Below are 19090 nucleotides of genomic sequence, written 5' to 3'. Positions count from 1 at the left end.
TTTGACATTGCCACTTTTTCTCATGCTACATGACGGTGTCTTTATATTTTTAATTCGATGTTTCGTCTTTTACCACCCATCATCTGTTTTGTTATTTCTTATGGACGCCTAATTGGATTTTGCATGATTAAAATCTTTGCAAAATTCTTTTATTAGTAATGTATGACGAGTGACTTTTTTATTTTTAAAACCCTAAATTTTTGAAAAAAACGAAATTTTCTGCATAAATGGACAAGACAATATTTAAACTGTCAATAAATGTTAAACGGTATAAATACGAGATAAACAGAAATACTAGCAATGCACTACCGCAAAAAGAAAATTAAGTAATTGAATTTTACGCAAAAAACTAAATCTAGCAATATCAGTTCATACTTTTTTAATATATTCAGAGGGGATGACTGAAAATGATATTTTTTCTAAATCACTCTGTAGCATAAAACCTAAAATAGCTATAACAAATTTGATTAGTGTATCTTTAGTTTCATTAAAAAATAGCACGGTAAATCTCTTTTCATAAGCCAGAAACCTCATAAAACCCCTCTACAGTCGATTTAAATATTATAATAACTTATTACTGAATTCGCATTCCTCCCTCAAACGGCACCCACACTCCTCCCTAAAACAAAAAATCACTACATGTGGGCGCTCCATTATCATACAGCTCAAAGGTCACGAACTCCATTTGAGAGCCTCAATTTCACCCTGACTGAAAAAGATTTACTCCCTTTAGCCCCCGGCGGTGCATCGGCTTCCCTTTATAAAACATCCCTGCACAATGGAATTTTTCATTTAAAAATTTCACATGCTCCTCCGCTCTGTTTCAGGTGTCGGGTCCTTCCGAGTGAGCCCTAAATTGATAGGGGGCCTCCTTGGGTGGGGCCAATGAGCTCGGGGGCTCCCGTCGTCGGAGTCCGGCCTGCCCTTTTATTGGGGCAATGCGTGAATTAGACGGCCCTTTAAGGAAACGATTCCAGATAGAAGGGCCTTACATTCATGTGCACCCTCTGCCTCAATCTGACGGTAAGATAAGTTTTAATTTAATTAAAATTAATTGGTGTGTATGTTTAGGATTAGATGAATGAGAAAACATTTCCCACTTCTGAAATTGCTGTGTTTTTTAATAGATTAGAAGCCTTATGATCTCTGTTTTCTATTTATTCAACTGTGATACTGCTGGCTGGAGATTTTAGTACACATTTTTCTGACTCCGCTCAATTTGCAATAATTAAACTGACTAATTTAATTAAATGTTTTAACTGAAGTCCAGAAAAAACTTTGGATGATTGTCAAAAAAAGAGAGAAATCCGTAAACAAATACATCCGAACTAAAAGGTTCCTCTGACCTAGTGGTAGACATATTTTAGAAACTTACTTGACGATACAGGGAGAACCTCAGTAACAAGGAACCCAGAAAGAAGTTACGATTAGACTAATGGTTACAGTGGAAGAAGTTATTGTGAGGATTAAAAACCTGAATAACAGAAAAGCTTCGGAAGTGGACAAAATTCCCAATGAAAGCCATTATTACTGCTCACCAGTATTATCAAAAGCATCTTGGAACAGACCATCAAAAACAAAGATGAACAACAAAGAATTGTGAAGAATAGATTAATAACTAATGTCCTGTTTATTTTGAGACATCGAATTCAGTTACCCTGATAATGTATGTTTTATTAATCTAACAAAAGCATTGAACAAAGTACAGCAAAAAACTGGACCATCAGACTAAGAGGAATAAGACAGTGTGATAGACTTCCATAGTCCATTTCTTGTCGTTTTGACAATGATCAAGGGATACAGACTGAACAACTAACTAATCAGCATGGTGTATTATGCGGATGATACGGTAATCCTAGCAGAAATGGAAAACGATCTGCAAACGCAAACATACATTTTGTTACAGTAGTCGTAAATACAATATGTCAATTTCCATTAATAAAACAAAACCCGTAAAACTTTTCCAAAGATCCAGTAAGGTGTAAAGTAATAGACAATAAACCACTAGAACTGCTAATTCTTCTGTGACTTAAGAGTGGATACATCAAGCAAGAACTTCGGGATTTATATTCGGGAATTTATGCTAAAGGAGTAATAGTTTTTTGTGATTTATCAAAAAATTTTTGATAGAGTTAATCATGGAATTTTTCTAAGTAAGCTTTATCATTATTTTCAAAGTATAGCACTTTCATGGTTTAAATATTACATTTTATCTAGTCGATGTGTTTTTTAATGAAGTTTCCATTGATTCATGCCATTCAGATTGTAAAAGAACATAATTAGGGCAGTTTTTAAGGGTCAGATTATAGGTATTAAGTTAAGCTTCGTATAAAAGCTGATGAATTTTTCAATAAATAAAAAAAACCCTGATACTATCAACGGCTTTACAAAAATTATTGAGAAGATTCCTGCAAGTTTCCTTGCAGATATCGCTGTTTTGAAGTTCAATAAACTTAAAAAAATATTGATACTATCCATTGATATTACCTGGACGAATTAAATTTATTCATTCGTTTATTTCTTTTCATATTTTTAACCAAGTTATAAGCCTTAGGTCTAAAATCATAATTTATTTATTTCAGGCAGTTGAAAATAAAAACATTTCAGGCAAGTGAGATTGTGAAGTTTCGTAGGATCAAAAGATTACAGTTTCAACTGCGTGTACGATTTAATTCGTTCCTGCTCTTCTCCTTATTATATTTTCTTCCAGGCAGTTGAAAATAGAAACAGCTTACGTTTTAAATGATAATTTATTTATTCCAGGCAGTTGAAAAAAGAAAACATTTCAACATATAGTTTCAACTGTTTGAAGGAATTAAATCATTCTTTCTCTTATCTTTTTTTAGATGTTTAACTAGGTTATAAGCCTTAAGTTTAAGATCATAATTTATTTATTCTAGGCAGTTGAAAATGAAAATATTTCAGGCTATTGAGATTTAATGAAATTCATGGGATTAAAAGAATTTAGTCTTAACTGCCTGGCCACTTTAGGACGTGCTTCTTCTTCTTATTTTCATTCTTTCTTCTAGGTTATAAACCTCAGGTCTTAAATCATAATTTATTTATTCCAGGCAGTTGAAAAAAGAAAACATTTCAACATATAGTTTCAACTGTTTCAACGAATTAAATAATTCTCTCTCTTATCTTTCTTAAATGTTCAACTAGGTTATAAGCCTTAAGTCTAAGATGATAATTTATTTATTGTAGGCAGTTGAAAATAAAAATATTTCAAGCAATTGAGATTGTATAAAATTCACGGGATTAAAAGAATATAGTTTTAGTTGTCTGAGCGATTTAGGACGTTCTTCTTCTTCTCATTTTCATTCTTTCTTCTCAGATCTTAAATCATAATTTATTTATTCCAGGCAGTTGAAAAAAGAAAACATTTCCACATATAGTTTCAACTGTTTCAACGAATTAAATAATTCTCTCTCTTTTATTCTTAAATGTTCAGCTAGGTTATAAGTCTTAGATCTAAGATCATAATTTATTTATTCTAGGCAGTATAAAATGAAAATATTTCAGGCTATTGAGATTGAATGAAATTCATGGGATTAAAATAATTTAGTCTTAGCTGTCTGGGCAATTTAGGACGTTCTTCTTCACCTAATTTTCATTCTTTCCTCCAGGTTATCAACCTCAGGTCTTAAATCATAATTTATTTATTCCGGGCAGTTGAAAAAAGAAGACATTTCCACATATAGTTTCAACTGTTTGAACGAATTAAATCATTCTCTCTCTTATCTTTTTTAAATGTTCAAGTAGGTTATAAGCCTTAAGTCTAAGATGATAATTTATTTATTCTAGGCAGTTGAAAATGAAAATATTTTAGGCTATTAAGATTGTATGAAATTCATGGGATTAAAAGAATATAGTTTTAGCTGTCTGGGCAAATTAGGACGTTCTTCTTCTCCTCATTTTCATTCTTTCTTCCCGGTTATAAACCTCAGATCTTAAATCATAATTTTTTTATTACAGATAGTTGAAAAAAGAAAGCATTTCAGGTAATAATGAGATTATGAAGCTGCATGAAATCAAAAGAGTACAGTTACAACTGCCTGGACGTTTTAGACTGTTCTTTTTCTTCTTCTTTACATATTTCTAACCAGGTTATTTGTTCATGGGTTTAAATAATAATTTATTTCTTCCAGGCAGTTAAAAATTAAGACATTTCAGGCATTTGAGATTGTGGAGCTTCTTAACATCGAAAGAATACAGTTTCAATTGCCTGAACGATTTAGGCCAAGCCATTCTTCCTCTTCTCTTTTTTATATTTTCTTTCAGGTCATAAGCCTTTAGTCTTAAATCAAAATGTATTTATTCCAGGCAGTTAAAAAAAATTATTTGAGGCCATATGTGATCGTGTAGCTTTATGAGATCAAAAGAACTTAGTTTCAACTACCTGGATGAATTAAATCAGTCTCCCTCTTCACCTTTTCATATATTTGACCAGATTAAGGTCTTGGATCTTAGGTCTCAGGTCTTAGATCATAATTTGTTTATTACATGCAGTTGACAGAAAGAAAATATTTCAGGCAATATGATATTGTGAAGCTTCATGAGATCGCAAGAACATAGTTTCAACGGCCTGGACGAATTAAATCATTCTTTCTATTCTCGCTTTCGTATTTTAATCAAGTTGCAAGTCCCTTGGTTCAGATAATAATTTATTTCTTCCAGGCAGTTAAAAATAAAGATATTTCATGCACTTGAGATTATAGAGCTTTACGGGGATCAAAAGAATATAATTTCGACTGCCTAGATGATTTCGATCGTTCTTCCTTTTCTCCTTTTTATATTTTCTGCCAGGTTATAAACTTCAGGCCTTAAATCATAAATTATTTATTCCAGGCAGTTAAAAAAAGAGAATATTTCAGGCAATTGAGATTATATGAAATTCATGGGATTAAAAGAATATAGTCTTAACTGCCTGGGCAATTTAGGACGTTCTTCTTCTTCTCATTTTCATTCTTTCTTCCTGGTTATAAACCTCAGATCTTAAATCATAATTTATTTATTGCAGATAGTTGAAAAAAGAAAATATTTCAGGCAATAATGAGATTATGAAGCTGCATAAAATCAAAAGAGTACAGTTACAGTAAGCCTGGATTTTTTAAACCGTTCTTCCTCTTCTTCTTTTTATATTTTTGAGGTTATTTGTTCCTGAGTTCAAATAATAATTTATTTCTTCCAGGCAGTTGAAAATTAAGACATTTCAGGTGTTTGAGATTTTGGAGCTTCATGACATCGAAAAGATACAGTTACAATTGCTTGGACGATTTAGGCCATTTTGCCTCTTCTCTTTTTTATATTTTTTTTTCAGGTTTATATCTTCAAACAAAATTTATTTATTTCAGACTGCTAAAAAAATCATTTGAGGCCATATGTGATCGTGTAGCTTGATGAGATCAAAAGAACTTAGTTTCAAATACCTGGATGAATTAAATCAGTCTCCCTCTTCACCTTTTCATATATTTGACCAGATTAAATGTCTCTGAGTTCAGGCCATAATTTATTTTTTCCAGGCAGTTGAAAATAAAATAATTTCAGGCAATTGAGATTGCGGAGCTTCATGGGATCGATAGAATACAGTTTCGACTGCTTAGACGATTTAGAATATTCAAGTGCCTGGACGAACTAAATCATTCTTCTTCTTCTCCTTTTCATATTTTCGTCAAGGTTATAAGTCCCTGGGTTCAGATCATTTTTTTGCAGGCAGCAGAAAAAGAAACAATTTCGGGCAATTTGAGACTGTTAAGCCGCATAGGATCAAACATAATTTCAACTGCCTGGACGAATTAAATCACTCTTATTATTCTCTTTTTTTATATTTTGTTGGACGTCCCTGGCTTCAGATAATAATTTATTTCTTCCAGGCAGTTGAAAATGAAGACATTTCAGGCAATTGAGATTGCGGAGCTTTATGGGATCGATAGAATACAATTTCGACTGCTTGGACCATTAAGATTATTCTACCTTTCTTGATTTTTACATTTTCTTTCAGGTCAAGTTTCAGGTCTTAGGTCATAATTTATTTATTACAGGCAGTTGACAGAAAGAAAGTATTTCAGGCAATATGAGATTGTGAAGCTTCTTGAGATCGCAAGAAAATAGTTTCCAGTGCCTGGACGAATTAAATCATTCCTTCTATTCTTCCTTTTGGATTTTAATCAAGTTGTAAATCCCCTGGTTAAAGTAATAATTTATTTTTTCCAGGCAGTGAAAACATTTCAGGCACATGAGATTATCGAGTTTTATAGGGATCAAAAGAATGCAATTTCGACTGTCTGGACGATTTAGATCGTTCTTCCTCTTCTTGTTTTATATTTTCTGCCAGATTATAAACCTCAGGCCTTAAATCATAGTTTATACAACTGCCTGGACGATTTAAATCATTCTTACTCTTACCCCTTTTATATTTTTTGGCCAGGCTATAAGTCTGGGCTGTAAGTAAATTAATTTTATTTTCAGGCAGTTAAATTCAGAATTATTCTAAATATTACGAGCCAAACCTTCAATATGAAGAAACCTCTTTTGATCCCACCTTAACGAATCCCAATTCCGAACAAAATTTTGAAATTGATAATTTCGCAAATTTTCCGCAAATAGGCCCAGACCTGCCATCAACTTAAATAACGAAGCACAACAAATTGAGCTTTCATACTCTTATGCCACAAAAGCAGTTGACAATTTTAAATGACTCCGGTGCCTCTGACTCTATCAATCTCCTAAAATTGCAAACAAATATTCCGACAAAATATGTATCGAATCTTTCGAAGTAACAGCATGTAAGAATACTTATAAAGAGACCAAATATTTAAAAATTTCTTTGCTAGAAGAGCTAGGTATAAAAAACGAATTTAAAATGAGAGCATTAAATTGGCATAAAGATTTCGATGCCTTAATAGGATCAACAGATCTTAAAAACTTAAAAGCCTTGGCTTATACCGTTGCTGTTCATATTTTTGTTCACCTAGTTTAAGGCCCCTTCGTGTTAATAAATGTTTTTTAATAGACCGTTCGTCGATATCTGAATTTAACTCAACTCAATTGCCTAAAATGAAATTTTACAACAACTTTTTGGCAATTGAGATTGCATATATCCATGGGATCGAAAGAATATAGTTTTAACTGCCTGGACGATATAGGTTACTCTTCCTTTTCTCCTTTTCATATTTTCTATAAGATTTTAAGTCTGAAGTCTTAGATCATAATTTACTTATCCCAGACAGCTGAAGAAAAGAAAACACTTTAGGCAATACTCGATTGTAAAGCTCTCAAAAGTATATAGTTTTAACTGTCTAAGTAAATTAAATAATTCTCTTTCGTCTCCTTTTCATATTTTTGATCAGGCTATAAGTTCTTGGGTCCAGATCATACATAATTTTCTTTCAGGCAGTTTAAAATTAAAATATTTAAGGTAATTGATATTGTATAGCTTCATGGGATCGGAAGAATAGAGTTTCAACTGCCTGTGCAAATTATTTTTCTCTTTAATAATTCTCGCGAACTATTCTTTCTCTTCTTCTTTATATATTTTCTTCCAGGTTAGAAGCCGCAGATCTTAGATCACAATTTATTTATTCCAGGCAGTTGATAAAAAAAACACTTCAGGCAATATGAGATTGTGAAATGAATTAAAAAAACTATTAATTCCATCAAAGGCTTTACAAAAATCCTAAAAGATTGAAAATTCTTTTAACGATTTTATTAATTTTTTGTTTTATATGAGAGCTCTTTAACAAAAAGGCCCATACAATTTACCTTGTAAATGCAGATCTTTCGAACCTTTTCAATGAATTTACAAAGCTCCTATGATTATCAAATACTTTGTAAAAAATCTTAATACAATGAAAACTCACGTACCGATTTTATTGATTCTAGTTTCATATAAAAGCTACTGAATTTTAACACCAAAAAGTTTATTACAGGTTTCTTTGTAGATACAGCCAATTTTGAGTTATTAAATAGCTTTCAATGGAAAGGGAAAATAGCCTAAAGGGTGGGTTCTTAAATCCCCACCGCACAATTGAGTTTTCCAAGCTGTTAAGACCTCAATAAAAGTAGTAATATTACATAAAATCTGTACGCTCTGAGGATACGCTGCGATGCTAAATGGTCTCTTTTATATGCCATTTTTCCTAATGGGTTTTCCCGATATTTACACTGATATTATTTGTTTAATAGAGGAATCGTTGCGGCGTAATGATATTTGGATAAGCATGCGGGTAAACAAACAGAAATTACATGGAAATGCGGTTTTGTTCGGCAAATATTACTCACCATCCCGAACAAAAACATAAAATTTAAATAAAGGGCGTACAACTAAAAGTTGAATTCGGTCTAGTTTGAATTATGACGGTAATTTATTCGTAATGACTGTTGCGGCGGCTTCGGGCTAAAAAATAACTCACTAGTTTCCTTTTTTTTTCTGTCTGAGAAAGAATATTTCCTTTTGAGGGGAATTATGCGGGAAATTGGGGTGAAATTTATGCTGTCTCGAGGCTGTTTACGAATAAAGTAGTTTTGCACTTATTTGGGTGTGGAAAGTAGGTATAGTAAGGGATTTTAGTACAAACTTTTTAGTAGTCTTAGTTAAATAATCCAAGATTTTAGCTACATCTTATAATAATTTAAACGTCAAAAATTATTTTGTTTTACCTATATTTTCAAATCATTCAAAGATTTAGTAGGACTCTTATTTATATTATTTGCCTTAACTATTTTAACCCTACAAGCTTCATGCTTATTAGAGTATCCTGATAGCTTTGTACCAGCAAATCCTCTAGTAACATCAATCCATATTCAACCCAAATGATATTTCATATTTGCTTATTTAATTCTAAAGAGAATTCCTAGTAAATTAAGTGGAGTGGTTGTGTCGGATTTTTTAATTTTATTCTTTATACTTAATAATAATAATAATAATAATAATAATAATAATAATAATAATAATAATAATAATAATAATAATAATGTCTTTATTAAAATTTACAATTGGTAAATTCTAAATGGCGAAGTTGAAGCTTACTTCCTAGCTTAACCATACAAATCAGCTTGAGGTTAGATATAACAAAGAATTTTAAAATGTATCTTAAATAATTGCATAGTTACAAAATATTAAATTCTAACTGCCTATATGCACAACCGATTAACATTACAACGTTTGATAACCACACAGACTTATGAAATTTACAATAAGGTAAAGAATAGATATTTAACAACACTCTAGGCTAACCGAAATCAGTAAGATAACTGCTTATCTTTAGTCTAAATATAGAAGGTGAAATATATTTTAACTCAGGAGGAATTTTATTATATTGCAGATGAATACAGTAATTAAAGCTCCTCTCAAATAAAACAGTTTTATGAAGAGGAGGTGTAATAAAATGCTTATATCTTAAGTCCAAAACATGAGCGTCATATCTAAACTTAATTTTCTGATAAAGGTAATTAGGACATTTTTTAAAGACAATTTTACTAAAGAGAACAAGACTATGTAGTAACCTCCTTTCACTCATATTTAGCCATCTCATCAAGCGTAACTCACTACTCACACCTCTATCAAATTTTCTCATTCCATTAATCAGCCTTACACAACAATTTTGAATGTACTGTATTCTTTTTATATCACTTGTCAAAAGGCAGGGGCCATACAAAACATCACAGTAAGTGAAATGGAACAATACAAGACTGTTACATAAAACTTTTTTTAGTTCCTTATTAAGGAGCTGTCTCTGACTATAAAGTAGCTTAAGGTTAATAAAAGCTTTTTTAATACATTGATCAATGTGCTCAGTGAACCTTAACTTAAAATCTAATAAAACCAGTTAGTTAGTTGATCATTCAATTTAATCTGAACAAATTTCTCATATGTGTCTCTGGAATGCAACCTACCAAAAAGAAGAACCTTGCATTTACTTGGGTTTAAACTCAAACTTCAATATTCCGATGCCTTTGCCAGCATGTTAAGGTCGTAAGATACCTTATCATTAGCTTCATCAAGATTTTGTTAGGAGGAAAAGAGAAATAAACCTGTGTATCGTCGGCATATAGATAGACTTTTGAATATTTGAGACTCTTACACAATTGAGACGTATACAGGGTAAAGAATAGAGGACCAAGAATAGACCCTTGTGGTACTCCGCAAGAGAGATATATAGCCGAGGATTGCTTCCCATTGAGCTTCACTATCTGAGTTCGACCGGTCAAATATTGCCGAACTAGAGAGCGAGCACTCTCCCCAAAACCTAAGAATTTTAGTATAGCCAGTAATAGTTGGTGATTTAACTTATCAAAGGCCTTGGAGTAATCAAGTAGAGTCAAGATTGTTAACTCATTACAATCAGCTGACTGTATAATATCATTAGTTACTTTTAGAAGAGCAGTAGAGCAGCTGAAGTCTTTTCGAAACCCGGACTGAATAACCGGCAAGATATCAAATCTGTTTACGTATGTTCTGATTTGGCTTTTCAATACCTTCTTTAAAACTTTTGAGATGACAGGGAGAATGCTAATAGGCCTAAGGTCGGATATTTCAGTTAGAGAAGGGACTTTTGGAATAGGGATAAGGTATGAGGACTTCCAAGAATCGGGAAAAGTTGAAGATTTAATACAACAATTACAAGATGCACTAGAAATGGAAGAATATATGGACAGCAGTGGAGCAGCATCGACAAGCCTATACCATCTGTCCCAATGGCCTCAGATTTCATTGAGAATAAAGTAGATTTAACTTCTTCAAGCGTCGCTAGCTGAAACTCGAAGTTTCCTACCCCTTCCTTAACATTTAGTAGATAATAAGACAACGTTTCTGGATTAGGCGTGTTGGAAGATGCAGCATTTATAAAAAAGGTATTTATGATTTCAGGGTCACCCAAGTGGTCAGGAATGGTGTTTTGAGGCTTGCAATGTATGTTCAGCTGACGTAGTACCTTCCAGTTATTTTTGCAGTCACCCTTTTGTAAGGTGTTATTGAGATAGCACTTCTTCTCTATTTCAACAGCCGCTGTCACTTGGTTCTGCAGTTGGCGATAGTGTTCCCAATTTAATTCAGTTTAAATTGGAAACTTCTTCATTTACTAACAAAAAAAAATTATATGGCCTAGGAATTTCTCAACAGTACAATTTTTTTAATGATACAAATGTATTTCAACATATTTTATCCTTTAGTATCCATGTTAACTTGTGCATGGCGTAGCTTTTGGTCACATATAACGCATTTTCGCAATTTCGGTACGAATTTTTTAATTGCTTAAAAGTCCAGCAATATCTTTTACTCTTTACTAACCAAACGTCTATTATTAAAATTTTACAAAAAAAAATTATGTATGGCCAGAGGCTACGCATCACCAGGAACCTTCCAATGGTACAATTTTTAAAACGGTACAAAATTCTTACATCAACTCAGTAACATCCTCAAAGCTTTACTGGTCAATGGTTTATTTTTAAAACTATTATGCGTACACATTTGGTCCACGCATAATGTATTTTAGTACAATCTTAAAATGATACAAGGGTCTACTAAAAAATCTTTTACTCTTTAGTAGCCATGTACATTTTTAACATTATATAAAAAATTATATATGCATGGTCACATATAAAGCATTTTTAGGACAAATTTTAAAATAGTTCAAAAGTTCAGCAACATATTTTACCCCTTACTAACCAAACGTCTATTATTAAAATTGCCCAAAAAAAAAACTTATGTATATCCAGAAGCATTACTAGGAATTCCTCAAGGGTACAATTTTTAAAATGGTACAAAATTCTCACATCAACTCCTTAACCATACTTGACGCTTTACTAGTCAATAGTATTTATTTTTAAAATTATTTTGTGTAAAAATTTTTAATAGTAGTAGACAGTTCTATCAACAATCCATATTTAACTTACCTTAGTAATTAATTGTACAAAATACGATTAAGAGTACAATTTTCTAGATGGCACACAGTTATATCATTAACCTTTTTTACTCTATACTACCCAAAGATTTATCTTCAAAATTGTACAAAAAGTGATTTATGCCTAGTCTAAGGTTTCGCATTACTAAAAATTCTTCAATAGAACATTTTTTAAACGGTACAAAATTCTATTTATATCTTTAATTTTTTTCCAGTCTATAGTTTTTCAATAGTTAATTGTACAACGTACAATTTTTGCTAGAAAATTCTATTAACATCCTTTACCCTTTTCTAGTGCAGGGTCTTTCAATAGTTAATTGTACAAAGCACGAATTATGCTACTGCTTGTACAATTTTCTTAAAGGAATAAAATTCTATTCATCACATCCCTGACCCTTTACTAGGCGAGGATTTATTTTTAAAATCATACAAAAATTATTTATGCGTGGTCAGAGGCTACCTTCATTCTCTTAACTGGTTTTAGTACAAAATTTAGTTTGGCACTATGTATCAACATCTTTTACAAACCAATGATCTATTTTTTAAATTGTACTAAAATACTATTTTTGGTGGCCAAGGACTAATTATTATTAATTGCATTATTAAGAATTCTTCAACAGCACCATTTTTAAAACAGTACAAAATGAATTCAATTTTTCTACCTTTTTCGTATCATTGTTTCATTTCTTAAATAGTATATGAATCGCCGGCAAATAGTGTTTTTCTCACGTAATAAGTCTAAATATACCCAGAAAATATCATATTATTTCCATACTCTTCTAATTTTTCGACTTAACGACTTAATTCGATTTTTCCACCTATTTTCGATATCTTCCTATAATTTTTTAATAATGCTTGGATTGCCTGGTAACAGTGTTCTTTTCCCGTAATGTGTCTAATTATACCCGAAATTATTTAAGAATAATTTAATTTTTAGTCTAATATTCCCATCCTTTTCTAATTTTTAGATTGAGATAGGTATAAGTAAATGATAATTTGATTTTTCCATCTATTTTCTTTATCATCGTTTAATTTTTTAAGTAGTGCTTCGATTGCCTGGAACCAGTTTTTTTCTCTCGTAATGTGTCTAATTATACCCGAAAAACATCATTTTATACCCATCCTCTTCTAATTTTTAGATTTAGATAGGGATATATAAATGAGAATTCGATTTTTTCACCCTTTTCTATATCATCGTTTCATTTTTTAAATAGTGTTTGAATCGCCTAGAAATAGTGTTTTTCTTCTGTAATGTGTCTAGTTATACCCGAAAAACATCACGTTTTTCTCATTCTCTTCACATTTTTAGACTGAGATAAAGATATATTAATGACAATTCGATTTTTCCATCTATTTTCTATTTCATCGTTTCCTTTTTTAAATAGTAGTTGGATCGCCAGAAAATGGCGTTTTTCTTCTGTAATGTATCTCGACTTTGTTACGATTTATTTCATTTTAAAATAAAAGCGACGGGCAATATGTGCATATTTTAGAGCCAAATCATTTTTAAAATTTTTAAAAAATTACTAAATTAATTCGCCTTCAAAATTTTATTAAAAAAAAGATCTCCGTTTAAATTTATTTATTGTAACCCATTTCTATTTAACTATAAGCTACATCTTGATTTGATTTTTTTCTCCAAAGCATTGAAAATATTAGCTCTTAGAAAATATTTGAACTACAACGATATGAAAACTAATAAATTAAATTGGTCAAATCGTGGATTACCAATTACAGAACCGGTTCCTCTATATAGACTAAAATACCGCCATTTTTTTTTTGATTTTAAAGAAGTTCTCCAAAAATGGCCTAGTTTGAAAAATTTACTTTTCCCATAAAAGGGTGTCTAATCCTAATTTTGAAAGGAATTCCCTAGCTTCAATTACCAAAATTAAGACTATAGAAACCGAAATTTTAGGTTAACCTACAAAATCCCCCTATAAACTTTTAATTACAATTAACTATCACTTAATAATTTCAGGAACTCCCGAAAAACATCATTTTATTCTTATCCTCTTTTAATTTTTAGACTGAGATAGGGATATATAAATGAGAATTCGATTTTTCCACCTTTTTCTATATCATCGTTTCATTTTTTAAATAGTGTTTGGATCGCCTGGAAACAGTGTTTTTCTCACATAATGTATCTAATTATAGTTGAAAAAATTTAATTTTTTAAATGTAGGTCTATCATCAACTATGATATTTAGCCATTACAATTCTTAATTTTTAAAATTGTATATTCGTGATTTATCTGTGCCCAGAGGTTACTGATCATTAAGAATTACTTAAACGTCTTTATTTAAATAAAATAAAAAGAAAAATTACTTTGGCCTAAGCAATAAGGATTATTTAGTGGTTTGGCCATTTACAAAGCAATGTTAGTATACATTTTTAATTAATGGTGTGGTGCAAGAAAATATCAACATCTTTTACTCCGTACGATTAATGCGTAGCCAATAATTAAACTAAATTAATTAAATAATTAAATAAATAATAATTGCAACTATACTTAAATATTATCATTGACTGTGGAAATTAATGCTAACTACTAACATTTACCTTATGGAACTTATAAACCTTATTTTGTTGTTATTAATTAATTTTTGTTAAGTATGGCAACACTTCCAAATATCCTTGTAAAAATTAGCATATTGGATAATTTTCGCATTGGAATGTTTTGAAAACGACGTTTTCAGTTTTTAGTTAAAAGCTTTTTTAATTTTTTTGGTTAAGGGGCACTAATTCATCTAAAAGCTTTATCCAACATGGCGGGCATCTACCATTTTGAGTTTTAAAACCGTTATTCATACGTCAAAAAATAAATAGCGCCTCAATAAGAAAAAAATAAATCAAACTCACAAGAGGGGAAAAGGGACTTTTAGGTGTGTTGTCTGAAGTTGTAGAAGTACTTGAATAGTTACATGAAAAATGAAGGAAAATTATTTATGTTCTTTACTTAAAATAAGCCAAAAAATTACTTATTTAATTAAAATTTCATACGTAACCTCCCTTATTTATCTTTAGGCATAGGCTGGACATTCAAAAGCCCTTAAAGTCTTTTAGCACGATTTAAAAAAAGTGGCCCTGACTTATTTGGCTCAATGCAGAAAATAAACTTTTATTATGTAAAAAAAAATCAAACCAGTTAATGACAGGGGAGGCAAACTGGTCATCTTGGAAAAAATTAGTAATTAAATTAATAGAACTTGATTTAATTTCAAAAATCTAACTTGCATTTCATTCATACGAGCTTTTAAGACATGTTCCGCGGCGCATTTCCATTAATAAAACTTTCCGATCCGTACAGAGGGCAACGTTACTACTTATTCGTTTTAAAAGTCTCCAGTTCAATTTCCTAAATTGCAAATGTAAGAGGATCCTTTTTTCCTGCTTTTTTGGACACAAAATTATCTCGTTATCGGACTGCTTGTTATGTTCGATTGATTCACATCAGGGAACATAATAAGCCACTTTTGGTTGAACAAAGGTAATAGTTATTGAATGTAGAATTTAGGAACAGCTGATTGTGGACTTAAAAATCTGCAAAGCAGGTTTCGAACCAAGACCATCCTCAATCATCCCCTAAAAAAAAACCCTCGGAATTTTTGTTCGCTTTTTTGGTTTTGGCACTCTCTCAACCCATAAAACTTATTGTCAAAATTTCATCCCCTATCTAATTTTTGCATCCATTCGACTATTTCTAATAACAGCACGACTGTACTATGTTAATAATATTAAGTAATGGTTTTAAACAAGAAGGCATATAAAGATGTAAATCTTTTTTAAAGAAAAAGCATTTTTAACAACTGCGTTAGAGTGAATGGTTTTAACTGTTGTAAGTAGCAATTAATTCAGATTTGATCTTCCATGTTTATGTGATTTCTAAAATTGTATTTTCTCATTAGATTTTAGATTAGCAGTATTACTCAAATTTGTAAAGTAGCTATTAGGAGCCGTTGAATAAGAAAATGTATCAGAAAGATCAGAATCCTTGTGGCGGCTCAGATTTAAGTTATTTGCGTCACTCCAGAAATATTTGTCGCGTTTTTGAGACATTAAGTTAAATAAATAATTTTTTCCTTAGTTAGGGTATGTTTTGTGCAATTTTTTACTTCTCTACAATATTGCAACGGTACGTCAGTTTCTTGTTTAAAATATTTACAGTAGGCTTTATCCTTTTCCTTTATGAGCAATTTGATATTATTAGTAACCCACGGCGTAGAAGATATATTTTCAATTAAAAAAGGAGCATGCTTGTTTATTAAAGACACTATATTCTTAGTGAAAATGTATTTTTTGTATCTACATTAAGTGTGTAATAAATTAGATTTAATTAACTTGCTCCCAAATAAAACCGTCCTACAATTATATTTTTATTATTTAATTTGTTTCAGTGCATCATCATTAAATTACGATCGCCTATAAAACTTTAAATTTTCGTCGGTTCTTCGGCACTTAATTTCTCCATATTTGCCTAATATCGGTTAAGTTCGATCATTAATCTTAATCAAAACACCCTATTGAACTAATCCTAGCACACGATTTAACATCTAAATGAAAATGTCCGAAACACTATCATGGAGGGCACTAAAATTAAAACGTCAAAATTCGCCTAGACCCTATTATGTTCTTCAGTAGTCATTTTTACCATTAAGCTCTAAAGCAAGTCTTTGTATAAAAGCTCGGGCTTACAAAGAGTCCCCGTTCCATTTTCGGGGCTTTCTACCAAACTTTCAGCGAGATAAGGGAATAGCGGAGCTGATAATGATTTTATACAGCGACGACTCGTCTTTCGAATCTCATCCCTTCAAGGGAAATTACACGAAATACAATTTTAGTTACGGTTTTCAACTTCAATTGTGGACTATTATTAGCTACAATCAGAGCTAGGAACCTTGTGTTTTTTTTAATTTAATGGTAATTTATTCAAGGATAAAAAAAAATATTTGGGTTTATATACTTCATCAGAGCACGCTTTGTTATCGTAAAATATAGACTATTTGTGGAAAAAGCTTCCTACTAGATAAAACATTCAGCACTTAAAGGGTAATTAATATAAGTTTGTGCACCTTATATTAATTCGAAGATAATTAAAAACTGAATAATAAATAAGTTAATTCCTAGTCATTGTAATATAGAGATTTTGTCTGGTATCATAGGGCTTTTTAGATTTATCACTGGTAAGATGTAATCTACATTTTTAATAAATTAAGCATGTTGTTTCCCATATAAACAAAGAGCACAACGTCAGTACATTTAAATCCCTAAATAAAATCCTATAGATTTCTCTAGGAAATTAAGGACTCTATGAGATAATTAAAAAAACTAATGAAATTCGATTTGGCATATAAAAAAAACCTCCAAATGCCAAATTTAGTTAAAAACACAAAACAACTGCTAAAGTTATAGACAAAATTCAAGAAAAAAACTTAATGTTTATCACCCTGTATTTCAGTTGCATTTCATTTTCGGAATAGGAAAATTAAACCTAACCTCAATATTTTTATCAAAGGAATCTGCTGTTAAAATATTTACCATTATTGTTTAACTTGCCACAGTATAGAATTGACCAACTGGAAAGAATTCAAAATAGGGCTATGAGACCGATTCAAAATTGTAATCGTTACACGCCTGTTGTCTCTATGTTGGGTGTCCTAGATATGTTGTCTGTACATCAAAGAATTTTATATAACATTTATTTGTTTATTTTTAAATTAAAACATCAGATGCTCCCCGATTATATTTGTAATAAATTAGGAGTTCTTGGAGATATACATAACTATAATACGAGAAATCGCATAGACTTCATACTAGTCGACAGCTGTAACACAACCCAAATGCATAATTCAGTTCTATACAAAGGTTTAATTCTATTTAACAACTTGCCTGCTAACATCAAAAATTGTATTACTTTAAATCAATTCAGAGGGCTCTTGAGAAGATTTATCATGAATAAGTAATATTGTGTTTGTTATTTTATTATATTATTTTAATTATGTAGTTTATTAAGTTTTACTATAGTATGCATTGTTTCCGCTCCAATCATCATCTTGTTACACGGGGGGACCAATGTATCTGGTCAGCAAGGTCAACCAAGTTCCAAATGTGTGTCATCGGCTGCTTGCAACCGAACCGACTCGATCAACCTGAGTCGACATTATTTTTGTTATTTTAAAGCAAACAACAATTAACTGTGCTTAAGTGGGGCAAGGAAATAATGTTTAGGTTAAGTCTAGTTTTAATTTATGGTCTACCTCTGACAGGATATTTCTGGAACCGGGATGCTGTTTCTGGATTACCGAGACCATCCATGGATAAACCGGAGTGTCCTGATACAGTTATGACCAACTTATACTTTTAGTTTATTTTTCATTTATGTTTTTATTAAATGTTGCTTTTTGCTAAATAAAGATATTATTTATTTATTTATTTATTTATATTAATGGGACACCCTATATAAAACGGAACGTAGCATTTTTCTGAAAATCTGGTAGCGATGGTAACAGACAATGCCTTATCGGTCTAAAATATTTTCATCTCTGCAGCGTTGCCGTTTATATAGAAAAATGGCAATACCTTTGACTTTTTAAATGGAACTTTTAAATTATCCATACCTATCTCTAGCGGTTTTCGATAAAAAATAAATTTCCGTGTTTTTTTGTTAAAAATCAAGGGATAACTATAATTGTTGATTTCTTCCAGGCAATTGAAGATCCTTTTAGTTGCCTCTGGAAAATAGCAGAAGCAATACAAAATATTATTTAAGGACACTTATAGTTTTTTTCAGCAAGTAATTTTTTTAATTTTTCATCACGTCCAGGAAACTGGAACATTTAATTAATTTTAATAAGTTTCTTTTAGAAAAATTATATATTTTTTCGTGTAATTTTAAATGAATGCCAAGCACTTTATTATTCATCTATTTTTTTATATTCAGCTTGATTTATTACAGAACTTCTGGATTAGCCTCTGAAAACAAGCTTAAATTTCCATAGAATAAAAAGTTTATTTTTTAATCAGGATAAAATAATTTGTACTGGATTATCCTATAGCCAAAATTATTGGAAAAGTTGAAGCTTTCGACTCTTTACTGCATTTAATTTTTCCATTACGACTTACCTCATTTTAGATTTTTACGTAATTCGGTTCATTACATACGACAGGCATAAATTTATTACAATCAT

At 31.0% G+C, this 19090-nt stretch overlaps 1 protein-coding gene across 1 annotated transcript in view; it reads left to right on the top strand.

Annotated features, from left to right (window-relative positions):
- Nucleotides 1-19090, top strand: part of LOC126736684 (1-phosphatidylinositol 4,5-bisphosphate phosphodiesterase epsilon-1-like) — a 201417-nt gene that overhangs the window by 92101 nt on the left and 90226 nt on the right. Inside the window, exon 3 of the mRNA XM_050441179.1 lies at nt 828-1023. Within this exon, the coding sequence (XP_050297136.1) occupies nt 939-1023 (85 nt within the window). The 5' untranslated portion in view covers nt 828-938. The remainder of the gene's footprint in view (nt 1-827; nt 1024-19090) is intronic.

Source organism: Anthonomus grandis, chromosome 5 (genome assembly GCF_022605725.1).
Source record: "Anthonomus grandis grandis chromosome 5, icAntGran1.3, whole genome shotgun sequence".
NCBI lineage: Eukaryota > Metazoa > Arthropoda > Insecta > Coleoptera > Curculionidae > Anthonomus > Anthonomus grandis.
This window is presented reverse-complemented; position numbering and strand designations above follow the sequence as displayed.